This window comes from Balaenoptera acutorostrata, chromosome 20, assembly GCF_949987535.1.
Source record: "Balaenoptera acutorostrata chromosome 20, mBalAcu1.1, whole genome shotgun sequence".
In the NCBI taxonomy this organism is placed as follows: Eukaryota; Metazoa; Chordata; class Mammalia; order Artiodactyla; family Balaenopteridae; genus Balaenoptera; species Balaenoptera acutorostrata.
In genome coordinates this window covers 50,752,993-50,776,785 of record NC_080083.1, presented here as the reverse complement: position 1 = coordinate 50,776,785, position 23,793 = coordinate 50,752,993, and the positions used below count along the sequence as shown (strand labels likewise).

General features: G+C 45.6%; 1 protein-coding gene across 11 annotated transcripts in view; it reads right to left on the bottom strand.

The window, feature by feature from the left end:
- The window catches only part of B3GNTL1 (UDP-GlcNAc:betaGal beta-1,3-N-acetylglucosaminyltransferase like 1), a 116,586-nt gene that overhangs the window by 57,656 nt on the left and 35,137 nt on the right, over positions 1–23,793 (bottom strand). For all 11 annotated transcript variants that reach the window (XR_009006370.1, XR_009006372.1, XR_009006371.1 and 8 more), the window contains exons 5-6: positions 12,194–12,259; positions 1,410–1,505 (exon numbers count right to left, since the gene is read on the bottom strand). Coding sequence is in view for 5 of the 11 variants with exons in the window: in XM_057536568.1 (XP_057392551.1) it covers positions 1,410–1,505; positions 12,194–12,259 (162 nt within the window). In the remaining 6 variants the exon portion in view is untranslated. The remainder of the gene's footprint in view (positions 1–1,409; positions 1,506–12,193; positions 12,260–23,793) is intronic.

Genomic DNA, 23,793 nt, shown 5'->3' with positions numbered 1-23,793 from the left:
TACTGGAATATTCATCTCAAAATGGGAAAAGTAAATCCAAATGCAAAAGTGCTTTTTGTGTGTGTGGACCAGCATGAACGGCATAGAACTTAAAAGCTGGTGAAGTCATTTTGATAACAGAAGCAACTGGCAAACCCAACACTGAAGAGGAAAGGGTAAATAATCTTGGATTATCCAAAGAAGCATGTGAAACAGCCCCACAAGAGGAAACTCTCAGGGTTTCTGCCGCGTCACTTTGAGTTCAGTGAACAGAACACCTGATGCCATAATCACAAGCAGCTCTAATTTCAGAAGCTGATTATCATTATAAATCATTCCATTATACCAAGATTTCAGTTTTCAAAATTCAGAGTTTAGAAAAAAGCACTATTATATGGCAGGATCACAGGAAATCGCAACATGGGACAGACCCCAGCACCTCACTGGGGGGAGAATGTTTCCAGGCCTTCTAGAGCTACTTCCTGGTTGGGCTTTGGGGGGCTGCTCCCCACTCCTCCCCCCCGACTGGGGCCCCCACCCTGAGGAGCACATTTCTCCGGTCTTGGGTGGGATGGGGCGGGGGGGTGAGTCCTGGGAGCAGCTCGTCCAGCAGGAGGAAGAGTCTGGAGCATCTGCCCTCGGCGGGGCAGCCAGGGCTGGGCCAGGAGGCAAATGGAACAGGCCTGGGCCCACCCCCAAGAGCCGGGGCTGTTTTAAGTCTCTGTTTTGGGGTGACTTGCTACGGAGCATTAAGTGGCTGCTGGCACGCTGAGGCAGCGGCTTGTTTTCAAAGGTGGATGAACAGAGAATCTTTGGTTCTTGTCCTCACTCAACACGTCATCAGCACACGGTCGTGGACCCACCCAAAGTCCCGTGGATTTCGGGACCCCACAGCTGAGACCGAGAACCTCTTCCTGGCCTCCTCCTCCAGGCCGGGGCCCAGCTCGTGGCGGCTTCTAGTCTGATTTCAGCCCACGCCCTCTTCTAGCTCCGAGGGCTCCTGATGTCTGCTGACCAGCTCCACCCAGACGGTGCATCTCAGCTCATTCCCCCAGACCTGGCCCCCCTCCAGCTGCCCTGCTCGGGGATGGCCTCGCCCCGCCAGACACTCAGGCCTTTCCTGGACACCTCACCCCTGCAGCAGCTCGGCGCTGCCCGAGCCCCCGCCTCCTGCCCTCTGAATCCATCCACCTCAGCCTACGCGGCTGGCCTGTAGGTGCCCTGCTCCCAGGTCTCCAGCCAGGCCCTCCACACCTGCCCTCTGGCTCCGGCTCCTTCCCAGGCCGGGCTCCTCTGAAACGCCGTCCCCCTTCTCCAGGGAGCGCCTACCGGACTGTGCCTGGCACCCAGGAGGCAGGCAGACACAGGTGCTAAGAGCATGAAAAGTCCCTCTCGGGGAGGCCGGGGCCAACCGCAGACGGCAGGCGTACCTGGGTGAGCAGCTGGTCGGGCGCCAGCTGGTTGATCCACCGCGTGTATCGCTCAGTGGAGTTGGGGGGCTCCCTCCTCACTTGGCAACCGATAATCTGTGAAACAATAACAAACGGGACTTAAAAGAAATCCACTGCAGCCGCTGGAACAGCCCCGTTTCTCAATAACTTTCTCCTTCCAGCCTCTAAATAAACAAGAGTCGCAGCCCTAAGAGCTCACTCCCCCGGCCACCTCCCTCTGTCTAGGCTGCCACAGCGGCCCCCCACCCCACGACGCCACCAGACAAGCACACCCCATCCCAGGAAGAATCTGCGCTAGCTGTCCTCTAAATCCTCTTCCGTACCCTGCATCACCACCTCCTTCCCCCCTTGGTCCTGGAACCCGGGCCTGCCTCCTCCTGGCGTGGACACGATCCCCTCTCCGCATACCCAGCTCTGCACGCTGACCCCCGGCAGCCCTGTCCTGCTGTCCGACAGTGCCCAGCACCTAGGGAAGCCCCCCTGCACGTTCTGCTGGGGTATCTGCTTGCAGCGCATTTACACATCTCTAAGACTGCTCAGAGGTAAAAGGTCCGGCCCTTTGGTCGGTGAGGCAGGTTTGGAGAGAGGCTGGTTCCTGCCGCAGATATCAGGGGTCCTGATGCTCAGACACCAGCAGCCCCAGGGCTCAGAGGCAGGGAACGGGCTGGTTTCTGAGGGAGGGACCCCTCGCAGCAGCAGGAGGGGGCCTTTCTCCTCCTTTCTGGCTGGGGGAGGGCAGCCGGGGTGCCCGTGGCAGCAGAGAGCCTGCCCTTTGGTGAGGGTCCTGATAGGCTCTCACAGGCTGGCTGGCCTCGGGGAAACGACACTAACCTCCAATCCCCTGGCTGTGCCTTCTCCACCTCCCTGACCGCCGAGGAACACGGTGAGGAAGGTCAGAGTGGTCGGCAAACCTACATCACTGCCCAAGTCTCCTTACTGAGAAACTATCAAAAGTCACCCCACGATATTTGAGTTTCTTAAATCTTGCTCTAATATACACAGCACGTACACATGATGATTAATTTATATTAATGCAGTTATGCTACTGAAGAGTTTTGAGAAGGTTTTTGCTTGCTTTGCTTGAATTTTGTTGTGTGGTTGTTTTTTGTTTGTTTTGTTATACATATACATGTATCCATTCTCTTTTAGATTCTTTTCCCATATAGGTTATTACAGAATATTGAGTAGAGTTCCCTGTGCTATACAGTAGGTCCTTGTTTGTTGTGTTTTTTTTTTAATTAAGCTTTTTTTTTTTTTTGAGAAATGGTAGATTCACATGTAGTGTTAAAAAATAATACACAGAGATCCCATGTAGCCTTTACACGGTTTCCTCTAATGGTAACATCTTGAAAAGCCAACACGTGGCCTCCACTGGGCTCAGGGACCCTGGGCGTTTCCACGGCCACAGGGACCCCTCGTGGTGCCTTTATAGCTGCGCCTCCCCCCCACCCCCCCACCCAGCTCACAGCCGTGAACCTGCTACTGCAGCGCTGTAATTCTGTCTTTTCAAGAACATTGCATAAATGCAATCACACTGTGTGTTGCCTTTCAAGATTGGCTTTTTTCACTTGGTGATTCCCTGGAGATTCGTTCCTTTTTTGGCTGAAAAATACTCCACAGCTTAACCCTCTACAGGACACCTGGGCTGTTTCCAGTTTGAAGCTATTACTATTAGTCTGCTGCAAACACTCACACAGGGGTTTTTGTGTGAATGTTAAGTCTTCGTTTCTCTGGGATAAACACCCAGGAGCGTGACTGTGGGTCGTATGGTAGTTTCATGTTTAATTTTTAAAGAAACTGCTGTTTTCCCGAGCAGCTGCACCACTTCCAACCCCACAGCAGCGTGTGTGACCAGTTTCCCTGCATCCTTGCCATGTGTTTTATTCTGGCTTTTCCGACAGGTGTGTGTGGTACCTTGTCATGGTTGTAACATGCACCCCCGATGGCTCAAAAGGCTGAATCTCCTTCCAGGGGATAATTTCTCATCTGCCTGACCTTCCAGGGAAGCGTCTTTCATCCATTTCATGATTGGGATAAAACACACTTGGCCATAGGTCTGTATTCTTTTTACATACTGCTGAATTCTATGTGTGAACTTTTCATATATTTCTCCTAAAAACACATACTAAATTCAGCTGTAAATCAGAACAGCCCTTGAATGATCACCTTGCCCAGTTGCGAGGTACCACACCTGATCTGACCGAAGTGTATTTTTTTTAAACTGTCTATTCCATCTGTTTTTCTGGCCTTGTTGACACTGTCTTGCATTCGATTGCTGAACAGGAAAGATTTTGAGTCAAAAAACAAAAATGTGGATCAAAGCTGTGAGGTAGAAATCCTGTTTCAAAAGTATTCCCAAACATGAAGATGAAGAGGCTTAACTTCTATACAGACACCCAGGCCCTGGCCCCATGACTGCTGCGTCATGAACAGCTGCTGGGGGCGGCAGACCAGCAGAGTGCCACCCAGTCCAGCCCGCGCCGAAAGCCACACTTCCAGCCAGACTGTGAGGGGCGGCAGACGTGGTCTTTCTGGGACATGAGCTGACTTGTGCGATTTCCACGGTGAGTGCCTGAGCCCCCTCCCCAAACCTCCTCTTCCATTCTCTGCCTCTGATGAAGGCTGAACCACGCTGGGTGGAGTCTCACACCGAGAAGGAGGATTAGGTGAACACGAAATGAAGCTGGAGCTTCGGGGGCTGGCTGTTCTTTGAGGCTTTGAACACCGTGAGTGCTGGTCTACAAAGAACAAAAGTGAGGATATTTTGTTTGCCTTAACATTTTTTAAAAGAATGCTGGCCTGGACCACAGGGCAGACAAAGGCAAACCATCAAAAGAGGCACCTGCAGTGGGATGCCAAGCTCCTCTCCTGTGCTGTCTGCCCTGCCCTCACGCCAGACCACTGTGGACACCAGGCCAGCACGGTACCTTGTACACAGTTGGTGCTCAATAGACACAGGCTGAATGAACCCAAAGAGTGGGAGACTGAAAAAATTCTTGAAGAAATAATGGTCAAATTTTTTCAAAATTTGATGTAGGCTATAAAACCACAGATCCCAGAACTTCAACAAAGCCCCAGCAGAGCCAACCTTTAAAAAAAAAAACAACTCATGCTTGTACATCATAATCAAATTGCTGAAAAACAGTATTAAACAGAAGATCTTAAAAGGAGCCAGAGAAAAACACCTATTACACACAGAGAACCAGACATAAGGATGACAGCAGACTTCTCTGCAGAAGCAATGGAAAACAGACAAGGGAGAGATGTCTTTAAAGAAAGAATGACTTCAACCTAGAATTCATTAGCCAAGTACTATAGTTTTCAAAAATTAAAGCAAAAGAAATAGTTTTTCAGAAAAACAAAAGCCAAAATTATTCATCCCAAGAAGACTTAAATTACAAAAAAAGATGAAGGAAGCTCTCCGGGGAGAAGGAAACAACCTGATCTATACCAAGGAATGGCAAGTGGCAATGATGGTAAACAGATGTGTAAAAGCAGAAGACATTTTCCCATGTGCAACCTCTTTATAAGATAATTGACTGGGCTTCCCTGGTGGCGCAGTGGTTGAGAATCTGCCTGCCAGTGCAGGGGACACGGGTTCGAGCCCTGGTCTGGGAAGATCCCACATGCCATGGAGCAACTGGGCCCGTGAGCCACAATTACTGAGCCTGCGCGTCTGGAGCCTGTGCTCCGCAACAAGAGAGGCCACAACAGTGAGAGGCCTGCGCACCGCGATGAAGAGTGGCCCCCGCTCGCCGCAACTAGAGAAAGCCCTCGCACAGAAACGAAGACCCAACACAGCCAAAAATAAATAAATAAATTAATTAATTAAACAAACAAACAAACAAACAAAAAAAACCCCCCAAACTCACAGCTCTCACGGTGTGCATTAAAAAAAAAAAAAAAAAGATAATTGACTTTGGTAAAAATAAAAGCAAACGCTGTGGAGTTTACAGCATAAGCTGTGTGACAGGATGCAACTTTGTAATCTTCTTATGCTCCATGTGAGATGGCGCCATTTAAGTGCCATTTATTTATTAATAAAAATGCCATTAATTTAAAGTAGCGTGTGAGGGGTAAGATGCACATTGCAGACCCTAGGCCAACCACTGAAAAATAATGAAACAAAGAGGGATAGCTGATAAAGCAATAGTACAGATAAAATGGAATCATAAAACAAAACAAAACCAAAAGGTAGGAAAGAGGAAACCAGGAGGAAAGAGGTTCGAGGCAAAACACAAGCCGGGAGATGAAAACCAATTACATGCAATGCAGAAGGAACGAAGTAACAAAAAGCAAAAGTCAATAAAATGGAAAAGACAACAGAGGAAACCAGCCGGGCAGGGAAGGGACAAGAGTGTGGCCGTGTTAGGAGGTGTGCCGTTCCGGGGCGGCTTGGCTTGGACGTTGCTGGGATCAGCACCCATTCGCAAGATCTTATTCAGAAACTGAATTTTGTAAACTTCACTAACCTCAGTTCTTAATGGAAATGAGAACTGTTACCGCAGACCCACACAGCAAACTCAAGTAGGGAAGTTATAAAATGAACCCGGGACTTGGCAACACAAATTCTGAGAGGAAGGCAGCCCATCCTCCCCACCCACCGTCCTCATGGTGTTGCTAGAGGGTTCCTCTAAGCAGGGCTTTCAGAACCATGGTCTGAAGATGAAAAAAAAAAGGGGGGGGGGAAGAGAAATGTAAGGCTATAATTTTATCAATTAGCTATACTTATGAAATTAGTTCCTAATTTATATTTATGCATAAAGATTACTAAAATGTAAAATATAAATTAAAATTAGATTTCATTAAGAACTCCTAATTGTCTTATGGACCCAATCCTTAAAATACTTTAAGTGGATACATTTAGGAATGGAAGCAATGTTTTAATATTTTAAGTTAGATTAGCTATTTTCCTTATTTCATCCTCCCAAATGCTTCTCGTCATCAAAAATCTTTTCTAAAAAATGACTTTACTTATCGATCAACTTCTACTTACCTGGACAACAGTTGCCACTAGGAAACAGGGCCATTCAAACACCTTCTAGCTCCTGAGAGGCTCACCTGTGCTTACTCGTCTGGAACGGTACCTATCAGATGTGGCTGGGGTGTGTGGAGGCCACGCTCCACGAAACCTAAATGCACAGACGTGTGTTTTTCACGTGTGGCGGTCACATCAACGTGGGACAGATGTGGAGGAACACGAGCTCTGTCGCTGTGATTTTTAACCTGAGAGACTTCTCCAGACGGTAGGACAGGAGCTGCCCTCATCGGCTCATATCTCCCGGGCATCCTGCTCCAGCACGTTACTCTGGACCGGGTCCGTCTTCAGCAGGGCCCTTGCAGTCTCCCCGCAGCCCCCCAGTCACCCTCTCCTCCTCCTGCCTCACGCCCACCTTACAAATATCAAGCATTCCCAGAGACCCGTACCTGGCCTGCAGCACGTCCCACCCCCCAGGCTCCGTCAGGGCCAACCGTGGACGCAGAGCCCACCCCCGCCCCCGCCACCTGCAAACCCACCCCTGGGCACCGCGGGCCAGGGGCCTCCCCAGCCGGTCTCTTGCGCTGTGAGGCAGAGTTGGACCACAGGGCCCAGCACCAGGTTCCGTCCTGAGTGACTGAGCAAGGCCCCCATCTGCGCCCCACTTCTCCCGGCCTCCGCTGGGCACACGGATGGTGCTCGCTCCAAGGTGCGGTGAGGACGGAGCTGGAAGTGGCGCAGCGTCCGCCGGGCTTTAGATGCTGACAGCAGACCCACCGGCCTCCCAACCTCGTGCCAGCGTGAGCCCCTCACCGGCCCCTCAAACAGCTGTGCCCTCTCTGCAGCGCCTGTGCCACTCCCAGGGCACACGCTCAGCCCGACCAATTCAGTGCCACTCAGCAGACAGAGGCCGCAGCAGCTGCACTCACAGGGCAGGAAGAGGCTGCGCTGAGCAGAGGTGAGGTGACGGCCCTGGCGCCACCTGAAGGCAGAAACGGGTCCACAGCTCCTGCTTCCCGCCTTGCATTCCCACAGGGCATGGTAGGCATGAGCCTGTCGCCGACTCCAAGCCAGGCCAGGTCACTGAGGACCCCTCCCGAGCCCCCTGGAGACTCACATCGGGGACGTAGGGAAGTCCTGTCATCGGACTGTCCTGAGGCCACGGGGAAGGACACGCCCACGTGTGCTGGAAAAGCTCTGGGGTGCCCTGTACCTCTGCAAGGTGCTCCCCGCCTCCTTCCCACTTTCATCCTCAACACCTCCATATTCCTGAGAATGCAGAGCTTCTCACCTCCACCCGTGCGCAGGTGAACCCCCAGGGAGGGGCCCAGACCAAACACAGCGGCTTCCCTGACCCCACCCAACTCCTGTCCCAGAGCGGATCCTTGCTCCAAAATGCTCAATAAGTGGGTGGAGAAATTCTACACCGGTGACGCCTGACATGTAACATCTCAGAAGTTCTGCAGAGAATATGCAGCGGCACAATTTATGGAAGCTGCCACCCTCATAATTAAATGGCTTTCTTATAAATGGCCTTAAAAAAGTAATGACCAAGGACAAACATATACTTAGCATTCATTTCATTCTTTCCAAACAATGTGATATAATCAGCAAAACCACCAACCAGCAACTGCAAATCAAGATTTTTGAGGGTCATGACTTTTAAAAAACCCAGCACTACAGTAACAACCCTTCTAAAGCTGATTTTGTTTTGGTGCAACAGGACTGTTCTGAACCCCTGGTCTCGCTGCAAACCTGTGATGCTGGAGGCGGCACAGGTGCTCCAGCGCTGGGAGCAGAGTATCAAGTGCACTTAATACAAGGTTAGCAAGAAAAGCTGTAACCTAGAACTTTATAAAGGCACAAGCCAATGTGTTTTAATTAAGATTAACTGACACTGTCTACATTTTTTCCAAATTCCTTATATATCCCTAGATTTCGAGGTCTTTGAACTTACACGTGGAGAGCAACCAAAAGTAACTTCACATGTGAACCAATCACACACAAAAAAAGGGGGGGCGGACAATGTATCTGAAAGTATCTCACTCTCTACAATGTATACACTGGTTACAAAATTCTTCAGACAAAATTCTTTTTTCAATGTAGAATATATTCTAAGTGCTTGGAAACTGTGAAAATCACCCCTGACCATTTCCAGATCTGGGCCAGTTCTCAGACTCAGACCCACCAGCTGAAGGAGAGGCCCCACCCACGAGGATGGACCTGTGACGGCAGGGGAGATGCACCGCAGATGCAGGATCTAAGGCCGGGAGGGGACACTGACCACGTGAGGCAGCTGGACACAAGGGCCCAGGGGACACCAGACCCATCACGCCCATTGGAGTAAGGGTCCACAAGTCAGGTAATAAACTGGGCTCATGGGCACACAGGTCCAACCAGTGACCACTTCCAGGTTCCTGAACGTGTAACCAGAAAGCACAGGCTTAGCACCCAGCCGAGCCTCACACGGGTTCCTTGGGGTGTGATTAGGGGCTAGTGTAAGAGAAGGGCCAGGTGGAGGCCATCCCAGCCTCGAGCGTAAATCAAATACAATATCACATCCTGGGGAAAAAGCAGAGACTGGGCCACCTTGGAGGCTTGAAGGAAGGCGGTGCTGGTCCCACACACCCCTGCAGAAGCAGACGTCCCGCTCACATGCTGCATCGGCGAGTCAGCACTTGGGACCCTTTCTGCTGTCTTCACATCGCTCAGTGGTCTGCACGCTGGACATTCTCGTCGTGCTGGCCACCGTGTTGAGGACATCCTGTGGCGTCTGATGAGCAAGACTTTTGGGTCCAGAGGTCTGGGCGCCGCAACACTACCTCTCAGGTGAGGGACCATGAAGAGAGAGGCACAGGACTTGGCAGGTCTCCTTGGGCCACTTGGGGTCCTGTTCACCCTTGACCATAGTTAAGAGTGGGGTCCGAAGAAGCACGGGCCTGCCATCTGGCCCTGAGGCTGCAGAGTCCTGGAGGAATCTGGTGGCAGTCAACGACGTGGAGACCTGCAGCCCCAGTGGGGCCGTCACAGCACAGACCCCAGGACCCTGTGACATGGAGCTGTGGGCCATTCAAGGTGGCGTGGCTAGGGCACCACGTGGCCACACTGCCCACCAGGAGCTGGGTACTGTCAGACCACCAAGGCATGAGCTTGAGTGGCCTCACGGCCATGGAGACCACTCCACGGGTCACCCACCCACGGCTCTGACCTCTCCCTCAGCTGCACCCAGGGCCTCACGGGGGTGGTCCCCAGGACCCAGTGACAGAGCAGGTTCACAGGGAGGCTGGCGTGGTGCACTGGCACAACCCCAAAAGGGACTGATACTGCAGCCCAGCCCCATTCAGGGCAAGAACACACACAAACCCCCAGGCCCCGGTCAGTGAGCAGGGGAGTCTGCTGGGAGGAGCAGACCTGTGAGACGCTGTGGGTGGACCTGGGGGCGCTGGGGGCGGGCACTGGGGTAGGCAGTGCTGGCTTGCTGGGCCAGAGAAGAGGCTGTGGGCCCCTCCCCGAAGGCGGGTCTAGTTACTACCACTCCTGACCTTCTGGTCAAAGAACGGACTCTGGGCCGTAGGGGACCGGCCCAAGGATTCCAGAAGTCCTGGTGAGTCAGGTGACACCAGCCCCCTGCCATCAGACCCCAGGGCGTGCATTGGCCCCCATGATGCTACCTTGGCCGAAGGGCCACTTCTCAATAAAGAGGCGCTGGGCACTTCTGAACCTCCCTCACATCTAGCCTTCTGGAAGCTCCAGCTTGAGTAGCAGTGGAGTGGCGTCTCAAGAAGTAACACTTGGAAATTGGGAATTTTCCTCCCAACAGTGAAGTAACTCCCAGGTCGCCATAGTCTTTGTATAACATTGGATACGTTTCTAGAGGAGCCTAAAGTCTACAGGAAGAGTGGTGACGAGGGGGAGCTCTGTCTTAAGTGAACGTGAGACGTGGAGGGAGGGCAGGAGTGGAGGGACTGGCTGGGTGTGCATCTGCTTATTTTGCAAAAAGAAACACGGAAAGGAGAAACCGTAAAGTGACACCTCAGATCTTTTCTTAATTAAGGTAAAATATGCATAAAATAGACCTTTTAAGCCATTTTTAAGTGTACAGTTCACTAGCATTAAGTATCTTCACACTGTTGCGCCACTGTTGCTACCATCCATCTCCAGAACTGTTTTCATCCCCCAGACTGAAACTCCGCCCCCAATTAAACAACTCCCCATTCCCCCTTCCAGCCCTGACAGTCACCATTCTACTTTCCATCTCTATGAATTTGACTACTATAGGTATCTCAAATAAATGGAATTATATTATTAAAAAAAAAAAAAAAAAAAAGAAGTAGCCGAAGGCCATTTTTATCTTCTTACAGGCGTATTTCAAGGACATGTCAACGTTAACAATGTTTAAATTTAAGCAATATAAGGGCAATTACAATTCTGAGAATAAGAATCCTCAGAATCAAACTCAAGGCTGTAAAACATCACCTATTCCATGAAAAGACAACAATAGCCCTCAGGCGGAGTGCGTAGGTTTGTTTACATGACAGCCAAGTCCCGAGTCACTGTCAGGTGTGCAGGGGCTGGGCAGCTGGAGACAGAGCATGAGGGGCTACATTTCCTAGAAGCAGAAAATCAGTGGGCTAAATTCAGAGCTCCAAAATAAGGGGCTATTGGAAGAGAAAGAATTCATCTTGGGTGAACAAACGTCCGTCAACCTCCTTGAGAAACTGTATCTGAAGGAAGTGTATATTTGAGCCTTTGTCTTAACTCAGTACACATTTCATAGGGTCCACTCTCTGAGCCCTGAGCCCTGTGCCATGAACAGGCTCTTTCCTTCGTGAAGGCCCAGTGGCCAGGCAGTCGGACCCCAAACACAGCACCCAGGAGCCCATGAGAAATGCAGAGTCTCAGGCCCCACCAACACCTGGGATCAGATCCCAGGGGCTCGTGTGCACGTGGCCTGGAGATGCTTTAGTGTGTGGACATGGGTGGACATGGCACTGCAGCAGAAGTGAGCAAAACCCGGAGGCTGTTCCCAGGCAATCAGACACCATGTATCTTAAGACAGTTCCAGACCTTTCTCCTTCCCACTTTCAAAACCAGTGATCATCACAGTAATTCAAAGATGTTGTTACTAAAATTTCAGCATAGAGATCTGAGCAGTGGGCTCTGTGGTCAGATACCAGCTCTGGGGATCAACGCCTGGGCCACCCCTGACCCTGAGTCACACGGGAGTGAGTAATCCATGGGCCCGAGATGTCCCCTCCAGGTCCAAGTGGGTGGGAGACGCTCCCTGAAATGGGGCTCCTGCGGGGGGAAGTGAGCTCTCACCCAGCGAGTGCCAAGGAGGACGGGTCCTGGAGAGCCTGGCTCATGGGGGCCAAAGGGGAGGCCATTCTAAAGATGAGAACGTAGTCTGAGGTTATGTAGCTAATAGCATTTTTTTTTTTTAACAGATACACCCTACAGCTCTCAACCTGTGTTTTCATGTCCAAGGTACACAGCTTCTGAAATGCTGATAAAACCAAACTAAACTAAACCAAACCAAAAAAATACTTTGGACCCATTTGAAAGTAACCAGTGCTACCCAAAACAAGAAGCACATTTTCCTTCAAAGGAAAACACCCTTGAGGGCGCAGACACACCAGGCACACATCATTCTCCAAGGGGGCAGTCTGATTACAAACTGACTCTTCCTATCCTAAGCAAGAATCTTAATCTAAAAAGCTGTAATGGCAGTTCTACTGAAAGGTGTAACAATGCAGCAGAAACATGCAGAAACATCCGTACTCACACTTGTTGGGTGTCGCACAGCAGCTGCGTGTTGCAGCCTCACCCTCTGAGGCATCATCACGTCGTCCTGCAGGAGAGAACACATGTTACACTCCCTGGAAGCAACTCTGACAAACAAGCAAGAAGACAGACAGCCTGACAGCAAAGTAGGCAAGAGACCAGAACAGGCAGTTCGGATGCTGCCCAGCAGCCCACCTGTCAGTCGGCCGGGAAACATGAGCACCCAGGCTGCAGTGTAGGACACGCGGGACATTGGACAATTCCAGCCAGGACTCACACGGCTGGCAGGGATGAGGACCCAGGGAAGAGAGCGGGGCACGTCCAGAAAGGAGGAGACTCAGATCCCCAAGACCCAGTAACTTCACCACATGGGCAGAAAAAGTCTTACACGTATGTACCAGAAGAGATGTAGAGAACATTCACCACAGCGTCATTCAAATCGGGGAACAGCCCGACGTTCACAGATACCAGCAAAGGTAAATAAATTGTGCGCATTTCTACAGTCAAATACCATTCAAGTGTGAAATTAAACAACAGCTACACACAACATAAATGAATTTCACAGACACAATGCTGAGTGAAAGAGGCAAGACAAAAGAATATACATAGTATTATTCCGTTTATTTAAAGCTCAAAATCAAGCAAAACTAACCTGATTATTTAAGAAATATACACTTAATGTGAACTATCATAAAGAAAAGCAAGGAAATTATAATCCCAAAGTCAGAATAGTGATGACTTTGTGGGGACGGAGTCAGGGTGTACCTCTAAGGTATTAGCAATGCAGTACTTCCTGACTGAGTGGTAGTTACACGTGTATTTACTGCCTAATTAATCTTTAAAGTGTACATGTATGTTCTGTGTATTTTTCCATAGGTATGTTCCATCTCACAATTTTAAAAAGTGCTTTAAATTGATAAAAAATCAAAAAGATTTCAGTGTTTTATTTAAAGGTACAAATATGCCAACTATGTCATTGGGAGGATATTTATCTTTAAACTGAGCAATAAGGTAAACTAAAAGAACTGTATTTGTATCTCTTATTTCTGCAAAATGGCCTCATGAGCATTGTGCTAATCAAATGAGCTGTGGATGAAGTAAGCTGGGAGGAAGCCTGTGGCTAATGTGAGGAGGTGGGGAGGGAGGTGCTGAAAGAGGAGGAGGGGGAGGAGGAGGAGGAGGAGGAGGGGGCAAGGCGGGGAGAAGGAGGGGGACAGGCAGGGCAGGGGCCCCTCCAGGCACAGCAGCGCCCTCAGCAGGCAGGAAGCAGGTGTGAAGGCGGGAACAGAAATGCAGGGAGGAAGCTGTCAGAACAGGAGCAGAGAAGTTGGCTATTCCAGGCCTGAATCCTTCCCTGGCTCCCATCAGGAACACGCTTGCAGGCATGTGCATGGTCAACCACAGCTGGGAATCTTAAAAAGGAAAACAAGGAAAACTGAAGCAGAAAAGGGTGGGTGATGTGAGGAGGATAAAAAGAAGTTATGCTAGAGTTTAGCCTATTTCTCTCCCACTAAGGGTATAGCAAGGCAGCAGGGCAGAGACAAAAGCAGGGAAATTTCCCTGAAAGGGAAGGTGTATTGATCAAACTCTTGAAAAGTGGCTGTGTCTGGTAGCCTCACACAGAATCCTACAAATTTCTGAGGTTTCCTAAACCAGTCCCGACTCCTGGTTACGTGTGGGAAGGTGCACAAGTCAGCACAGGACCAGGCCAGTATTTCAAAGAGAAAGTGGGGAGGGTAGAGGAAGCCACGGTCGGGGTCAGGGTTAGGGTTAGTCTCTGCTCACAGCGTGACCTCCTCTGGGACCCTGTGCAGTGGCACCACCACACATGCAAGCCCCACTTCCTGCAAACCCAGGCAAGCGCCCCAGGAACCACACCACAAGCCTTCTGGCCTCTAGTTCCCACACTTACTCAATGGCACCAAGATGTCCACTGGGATGGGGCATCTCGTGTGGACCAGCTCAGCTCCTGTATTTGGCTGGACTTAAAAAATATTTGTAGAACAAATGAAGCGTCTTCTCAGGACTGAATTGTATTTTCAATCCACCTCACCATTTACAAAACACAACACTCTTTTTTTGATATTTATCACAATCTTCTATAGTTGGGAGACAGAGCAGCTAATATTATCCCCATTTTGTAGCCAAGGAAACCAAGGTTTGGAATCGCTACGGAACTCATCCAAAATCTCATAGCAATTACACGTCAGGGTTAAAATTTGAACACAGGATCAACGGAGGGTCCAGTGTTACAGTTCAAGGATCTACGCAAAAAGCAAAATTGTCCAGAAAGTCTTAGCTCTCAAGAACATTCTAATATAGTCTTCCATCACCTCTTTTACCGGAATCACCTCTGCTGCCGGGTGTCTGAATAAAGTGAACATCTGCAAGTATGAGGAGAATACGGAAGACATTTAACACACCCCTTACTATCAGCTGAGAAGGTCAAGGACGAACACACTGAGTGATAGCGTAACAGAGTAACAGACTGTCTCAGCTGCACGGTGACTCTGCAGATTATAGATAAGCTCCTTGTTCTCCCAAGACCATTCTGAAAGAGGAAAAAGTTGCTGAAAGATGGAAGCATGAAAAGATCCTTATAATACATGAAAAGTGATGTGATATTTTAATAACAAGTCCAGATGTGTTTCTGCTCGTGGGCTGTGATCCCACCACCTTTCATTGGAGGCCATGCCTATCAGCACCCATCCCAGGGAGGGGCCTGCCCTGGTCAAGGTCACTGTGCTCACAGCTGGTACCCCATACCAGGAGCTGGTTTTAATAAAAGTCAGCTGGTATCTGAAATGCAGATAGGAGGGGGGCCTAAAGGATGGATACAAAGGGTCATCAAGCACGAACTGCAAAAGCCGAGTCTGCATGTCCTGATCCCAAGGTGTATCTGCAGATGGACTTTCCTTACTACAGGAGGGAGGGTTCAAAACCTCCATATTTATTTGCCTAAAGTGTGCAGGATTCCACCATGATAACCAGGTAAGAAATGTTCTTGGCAGCCAAGGGAAAAGAATTTTAATGTATTATAAAAATAACACTAATTCAAGATGAAACACTGTTTCCTTTCTGACCATAAAAATATTGGGTAGAGAAAAACTAATCTAGCCAAAGAATTTCAGAGTTAAAAGAAACCTGCATCTTTGAGTTCTGCAGCTTCTGAGTGGAGGGTGGTCCTGAGGGAGCGAGGCTGTGGACTCCCAGGGATGACCAACGCCCAGGATGGGTGAGGGGCAGGACGGACCACTTGCAAATGAAGGAAATAATAGTCTACAGCCAAGATCTTCTGCGGAAGAAAGCAAAGTTGATTTTTTTGTTTTTGTTAAGTCTTCTTATGCTTGACTTTTAGACAAATAGTATTTGAAGACACAGATAGAAATTCCCTGGTCAAACCTCAACCTTAGGACCCACACTCCAAACAGAGGATCCTGAAGGACAGGGAAGAGAAGAGAGCAAACCCAACCCACACACTGAGAGCCTATTTCCAAAGCACGGTGTCAAGGGACTCACACATGTGACCTACCTACGTTTTCCCAAACTCCGAGATACTGAGGGGAAGTAAGTAAGCTCGAGAGAAGTTGTCTGCCCGTGATTTTGCTACTTAGCTTGTACAGGGCAGGGCAGGACCCACAGGCAGGTCAAAATGCCTCCAAATCCACTTGCAGAAATGACAGGCTAATGGCACACAAACAATCCTGCTCTGTTCAACTAAGAAAGTTGTAAAAGATATTGAAAGAGTCTTAAACAGAGAGTTAACAAGATTGTGGGGAACTACTGGGCCCAAATCTCTGAGAAGCATTAGCCGAGAGAGGAAACAAGCCACTTGTACCCTCAAGTCCTCACTGATCTACAAGAAATAGCTGAAATTCCGACCGATGGTTCTGGTAACCCTGTGAGGCTGCAGGGAATGGAAATCAGAGCCAAGTGTCTGCTCAAGACTCGGCGGGGTGGGGGTGGGACTGCTATTCAATGACAACATTTCCTAGCTCAGGCCATGGCAGGTTGGTTACCTCCTCAAGGTAAGAGGTGTGTGAGATACATAGCCTAACAGGGCCTGGGAGCCTCAAAACTGGATAACAAGGGTCCCAGGATGGTGGTTCTCCCAGGCACCTGGAAGAAGCAAAGGAAAATCTCTGAGGGAAAGAACTTTCATTCAAGGCCTCAAATTCACTCCACAGAGAAGTATTCAAATACAGTGACCAGTACACAAAGATAACTGGGCACATAAGTAAAAACACACGAAAGAACAGATAATAAAAGACTTCCCAGAGCAACCATTAAGAAAATAATTAAAAAAGAGTTAAAAATCAATAATTTATTATAAAAAGTACACTAGAAAATATCTATTTAATTTTTTAAAAAGGGAAGCAGTAAACAAAGAACACAGGAACAAAAATAATATGAGTCATAGAAAATAAATAGCAAAATGGCAGGCATCAATCCAATCGTAAAAAACTGAAATATGTGAATAAATTCAAAATTCTGATCAAAGATGAAAGTTGTCAAACTGCAATTAAAAAAAACAAACACAAAAACAAAACAAGTTCTACCTATATGCTATTTATAAGAGACAAAATTCAGGTTCAAAGACACAAATACACTGAAAGTGAAAGGATGGAAAAAGATACACCAAGCAAACTATAACCATAAGGGAGATGAAGTAGTTATACTAATACGGGGCAAAACAGACTTTTATTTTATTTTATTTTTTAACATCTTTATTAGAGTATAATTGCTTTACAATGTTGTGTTAGTTTCTGCTATATAACAAAGTGAATCAGCTATATGTATACATATATCCCCATATCCCCTCCCTCTTGCGCTTCCCTCCCACCCTCTCTATCCTACCCTTCTAGGTGGTCAAAAAGCACTGAGCTGATTTCCCTGTGCTATGCAGCTGCTTCCCACTAGCTATCTATTTTCCATTTGGTAGTGTATATATGTCCATGCCACTCTCCCACTTCGCCCCAGCTTACCCTTCCCCCCTCCCCGTGTCCTCAAGTCCATTCTCTATGCCTGCGTCTTTATTCCTTTCCCTAGGTTCATCAGAACCTTTTTTTTTTTTTTTTTTAGATTCCATATATATGTGTTAGCATACAGTATTTGTTTTTCTCTTTCTGACTTACTTCACTCTGTATGACAGACTCTAGGTCTATCCACCTCACTACAGATAACTCAATTTCGCAAAACAGACTTTAAAACAAAGAACTTTAATAGAAACAAAGAGGGACATTAAACATTGACAGAATGGTCAATCCATCAGAAAGATACAACAATTATAAATATTCATGTACCTAACAGCAGTGAAAAAACAGAAACAAAAATGAACAGAATTGAAGAGAGAAATAGACAATTCAACAATAAGAGTTGAAGACTTCAATACCCCACCATCAAGAATGGATAGAATAACTTGACAAAGTACTGCACCATCAACCAACAATACCAACCTGCTGACTTCTCTCTATGCACATGTTCCCAACAACATCAACCTGCTGACTTCTCTCTATGGACACCTACCCAACAACATCAACCTGCTGACATCTAACTATGCAACACCCACCCAATAACAACAGACTGCATACTAGACCACAAAACAGGGATCAGAAAATGTTAAAGATCTAAAAGCATATAAAGTGTGTTCTCTCACCACAACAAAATTGTTAGAATTCAAAAACAGCAGGATTTGGGGAAATCTACCACCAATATATGGCTATAAACAATGTACTTCTACATAGCCAATGGGTTAAAGAAGAAATCACAAGGAAAATTAGAAAATACTATGAGGTGAATGAAAATGAAAACATGACATGACACAAAATAGCTATAGCAATTCTTGGAGAAAATTTTATAGCTGTTAATGCCTCTATTAACAAAGAAAGATCTTAGGAACCAACCACCAAAAAAAAAAAAAAAAAAAAGGAGCAAACTCAACCAAAAGTAAAGAGAAGGAAGATAAAGATTAGAGCAGAAATCAATGAAGTAGAAAAAAAGAAAATCAATTAAAATAATGGTTGGTTTTTTTGAAAACACCAAGAAATTTAACAAATCTTTAGCTAGACTGGAGATGAATAAACTTTTTCTATAAAGGGCCAGATAGTAAATATTTTAGCTTTTGCTGCCACATACGGTTTCTGTCAATATTCTTTGTATTTTTTTGTTTTGTTTTGTTTTTACGACACTTTAAAAATAAAAAGACCATTTTTAGCTTAGAGGCTATACAAAAACAGTGGCTGCCAGTGGGTTTGGCCTGTGAGCTGTCATCTGTGGACTCCTGAGCTAGACAGACCAGGAAAAACAGAAGACACAAATAACTAAATTCGGGAGTGAAAAAGGAGACAGCAGTTCTTACCTCATAGAAGTTAAAAAGGACTATAAGTAACTGCATGCCAACATTTAGATAATTTAGATGAAATGAATGAATTCCTAGAAAGACATGAATTACTAAAATTGATTGAAGAAATATAAAATCGAAATAGATCTATAAAACGCCAAAAAAAAAAAATTGAACTAGTAATTTTAAACCTCCAAACAAAAAAGTCCAAGCTCAGATGGTGAATTCTACCAAACATTCAAAGAATAAAGAACATCCCACCTTTACAAAGTCTCCCAGAAAAAGGAAGAGGCAGCCAGCTCATTCTTTGAGGCTCATATTACCCGATACCAAAGCCAGAAAATGACATTACAAGGAAAGAAAACTAAAGAACAATATCCCACATGGATATAGATGAAAAAGTCCTTGACAAAATAAGCAAACCAAATCCAGCAATGTATAAAAAGGATTATATACTATAACCAGGTGGGATTTATCCCAGAAATACAAGGTTGCTTTACCATCTGAAAGCCAATTAATGTCATAGATCATACTGAAAGAAAGAAGAACAATCACTACATGATGATCTCTCAGTAAGTGCAGAAAAAGCATGTCACAAAATCTAATGGTCATTCATGATAAAAATTCTCAACAAAGTAGGAACAGAAAGGAACTTCCCCAACCCAATGAAAAGCATCTACAAAACCCCTACAGCTAAATCTTAATGGTGGGTGATGGAATGCTTTCCCTGAGGTTGGAAACAGGGACGATATCTGCTCTTGTGACTTCTGTAGAGCACTGCAGTTCTGGTCAGTGCAATCAGGCAAGAAAGGGAAATAAAAGGCATCCAGATCAGAAAGGAAGAAACTGCCTCAATTTGCAGACAACATGATCTTGTATTTAGAAAACCCTAAGGAATCCACCAAAAAACTACTAGAATTAATTTCAGCAAGGTCACATAATATAAGATCAAGATACAAAAATCGGGACTTCCCTGGCAGTCCAGTGGTTAAGACTTCGCCTTCCAATGAAGGGGGTGCAGGTTCAATCCCTGGTCGGGGAGCTAAGATCCCACATACCTCATGGCCAAAAAACCAAAACATAAAACGGAAACAATATTAAAAAAAAAAAAAAAGATACAAAAATCAATGGTATTTCTATATACTGGCATTGAAGAATCTGAAATAAAATTCAGAAAATTTTACATTCACAATAGCATCAAAAGAACGAAATATCGAGGTATAAATTTAACAAAGGAAGTACAAGACTTGTGTGGTGAAAATTACAAAACATTGCTGAAAGAAGTTAAAGACCTAAATAAACAGATAGACATCCCATGGTGAAGGACTGGAAGACTAAATTCTTCAGCAAAGCAATTCTCCCCAAATTGACCTACAGATTCAATACAACAGAAATCTAAATCTCAACTTGCTTCTTTGTAGAAATGACAAGCTGATCCTAAAATCTATTTGGAGATACAAAAGATCCAGAATGGCTAAAACAATGTTGAAAAAGGAAGAAATATTATAGCTGGAGGACTTACACTTTCTGACTTCAAAACTCACTACTGGGGGCTTCCCTGGTGGCGCAGTGGTTGAGAATCTGCCTGCCAACGCAGGGGACACGGGTGTGAGCCCTGGTCTGGGAAGATCCCACATGCCGCGGAGCAACTAAGCCCGTGAGCCACAACTACTGAGCCTGTGCGTCTGGAGCCTGTGCTCCGCAACAAGAGAGGCTGCGATGGTGAGAGGCCCGCGCACCGCGATGAAGAGTGGCCCCTACTTGCCGCAACTAGAGAAAGCCCTCGCACAGAAACGAAGACCCAACACAACCATAAATTAAAAAAAAAAAAAAAAAAGTGGTGTTCTAAAATTTAAAAAAAACAACAAAAAAACAAAAAACTCACTACTGGAAAGCTACAGCAGTGGCTTAAAGATAAATATAGAGATCAGTAGAACATAACAGAATAGAGAAATAACCTTTGCAATTATGGTTGATTTAAGGCAGTTCAATGGGAAAAGGATAGTCTTTTCAACAAACTGCTAGGACAAGTGGATCACCACAGGGAAAAGGTAAATGCAGACCCTCATCACACACAAAAATTAACTCAAAATAGATCACAGACCTAAATATAAGAGCTAAAATTTAAAAATCTTAGGTAACAAAACTTGGAGCAAATATTGGTTACTTTGAATTAAGCAAAGAATTCTTAAATATGACAACAAAGGCACAAATGATGAAAAGAAAAATTTGACAAATTGGGCTTCTTCAAAAGTTAAAAATTTTGTGTTTTAATTTAGGTATAAATTTATCAAGAAAGTAAAAAGACCACCATAGACTGGGAGAAAATATTTGCAAGTTCTATATCTAGCAGTAACCAGTGCCACCCTGAAGACACAACATCCTTCCTGACATTGAAGATCTTTCAGTCTATTGCAGAGGTGAGTGTTACTGGCATTCAATCGAAGGAGAGATCCTAAATGGAAGTCCTGTGAGTGACAACTGCAGAGGGATGGAGCTCACAGCGGAGGGAGAGCAGTTAAAATGGAGGGGAACAGAAATGACACTTTTCTGAAGCATTTCCACCCAATCCCAGTACCCTTTCTCTGTCTCAGGGCATCCTATATTTCTTCAGCTTTTGGAGAGAACTTATTAAGGCTATATATGAAAAAAATCTACAGTAAACAACATATTGTACTTAACAGTGAAAGGTTTCAATGCTCTCTTTGAGACTGCAAAGGAAACAAGAATGCCCATTATCATGATTTCTATTTAACAATTCACTGGAGACTTGAGTCCAAAAAAAGAAATAAAAGATACAAGGCTTACTAGAAAGAGAAAAAATGATTGCTTACATAAAGAACCCAAAATAATCAACAGAGAAATATTAGAATTAAAAATGAATTTAATAAGGTTTCTGGGGGCTTCCCTGGTGGCGCAGTGGTTAAGAATCCTCCTGCCAATGCAGGGGACACGGGTTCAAGCCCTGGTCTGGGAAGATCCCACATGCTGCTGAGCAACTAAGCCCATGCGCCACAGCTACTGAGTCTGCGCTCTAGAGCCCGTGAGTCACAACTACTGAAGCCCGCGCACCTAGAGCCGGTGCTCCGCAACAAGAGAAGCCACCACAATGAGAAGCCCGTGCACCACAACGAAGAGGAGCTCCCGCTTGCCGCAACTAGAGAAAGCCCATGCGCAGCAACAAAGACCCAATGCAGCCAAAAAAAAAAAAAGATTAATAAAGAGAATAGATGGTATTTATAAAAAAAAACAATAGTAGGTTTCTGGATACAAGATCAATAAATAATTTCTTCATATGTACAAAATTTTTAAAAATGATGCCTCTTACAATAGTATCAAAAAAGATCAAATAACTCTTTGGTGAGAATGTAAAATGGTATAGTCACTCTGGAAAACATTTTGGCAGTTCCTCAAAATGTTAAAATTAGAGTTACCATGTGACCCAGCAATTCCACTCCTAGGTGGAACTGAAAACATCTATCCGCACAAAAACTTGTACAGGAATGTTTATAGCAGCATTATTTATAATAGTCAAAAAGTGGAAATAACCCAAATGTTCATCAACTAGTAAACAGACAAAAAAAATGTATATTCATAAAATGGACTATTATGCAACAGTAAAGAGAAATGAAGTCCTGACACATGCTACAACATGATGAACTTTGAAAACATCATGCTAAGTAAAAGAAGCCAGTCACAGAGACCACATAGTGTAGACTCCATTTATATGAAATGTCCAGAACAGGCAAATCCATACAGACAGAAAAGAGGTTAGTGGCTGCCCATGGCTAGGAGTTGGGGGAATGAGGGGGTCATTACTAATAGGTATCGGGTTTAATTTTGTGGTGATGGAAAAGGTCTAAAATTAGATTGTGGTGATGGTTGCACAACATTATGAATATACTGAAAACCATTGGATTGTACACTTTAAATGGGTGGATTTTTATGTGAATTACATCTCAGTAGAGCTGATAAAAATGTTTTTAAAAAAATCAAATACCAAGGTATTAATTTAACAAAGGCCTTGTAAGCCCTCTGCTATGAAAACTACTCATGGCTATTGAGGTAAATTAAAGAAGACGTAAATAAATCAACGAACATATATTCATTGTTAGGAAGACTCAATATCATAAAGAAGTTAGTTCTCACCTAATTGATCTATAGATTCAATATAATTCCAGTCAAAATCCTCAGAGGGGATTTTGTGAAAATTAACAAAATTACTCTGACATTTATATAAAAATGCAAAAAGATTTTAAAAAAACAGCCCAAAATATTAGGTAGATGAACAAGAAAACATATAGCATCAAATTACAGTATGCTCTCTAAAGCTACACTGTGGCATCGGCAGACAAAAGGACAGATCAGTAACCCAACTGGACAGAACACAGAGGCCAGAAGCAGGCCACACACACGTTCACGCTGGGCTAAAGACACATGCAGAGCTGTGAGGAAGGATACAAATCAGCCAGGATGCCTGTACACTGGAGGGAGCGCAAACTGACCAGCCACTGTGGGAACCCGGCAGCATCCACCGAACACGGGTAAACAGAGACATCCCAGTTCCACCCCTACGTGTGCATCTGTGTGTGTGCACCCAGATACATGCACAAGGATTTCTTAGCAGCATTGTTCAAACACCCAAATGTCCAAACGGCAGAATGGATAAACTGGGCATATTCATATCGTGGAATATTAAACAGCAATGAAAAGGAGCGACTTCTGCTCCACACAATTTAATTTACTGTAAATTTTACGGTAAATTTAATTTACTGTAAATGATGAAACAAATAAAAATCTGAACATGACAAGGACTGTCACCAGAACCACTTCTATTCAGTGTTGCCTGGGGTGGGGGGGGAGGGCGGTGGTCCCAGCCAGGATAATGGGCCAAGAACAAGGAATAAAGGCACACGCACCAGAGAGAAAGAGGCAGTCTTCACTCACAGGTGCCGTGGTCACTTCATAGTGAGTTCTTACCCCAAAAAACAAAAACAAGACAAAACAAAACTAGAACTAATAAGGTAATTTAGTATATTTATAGCAATACAACTATAAAACTGGGAGATGAATTGTTAATACCATTTTCAATAACATCAAAACCCATAAAATACTTGGGAAGTATTTTGTTAAATTTATGTAAGACCTGTATACTGAAAACTACAAAACATTTCCGAGAGAAATTTAAGAAGGCCCAAATAAATTGAGAGATACACCATGTTTATGTATTAGAAGATTCAATATTAAGATTCCCAAACAGA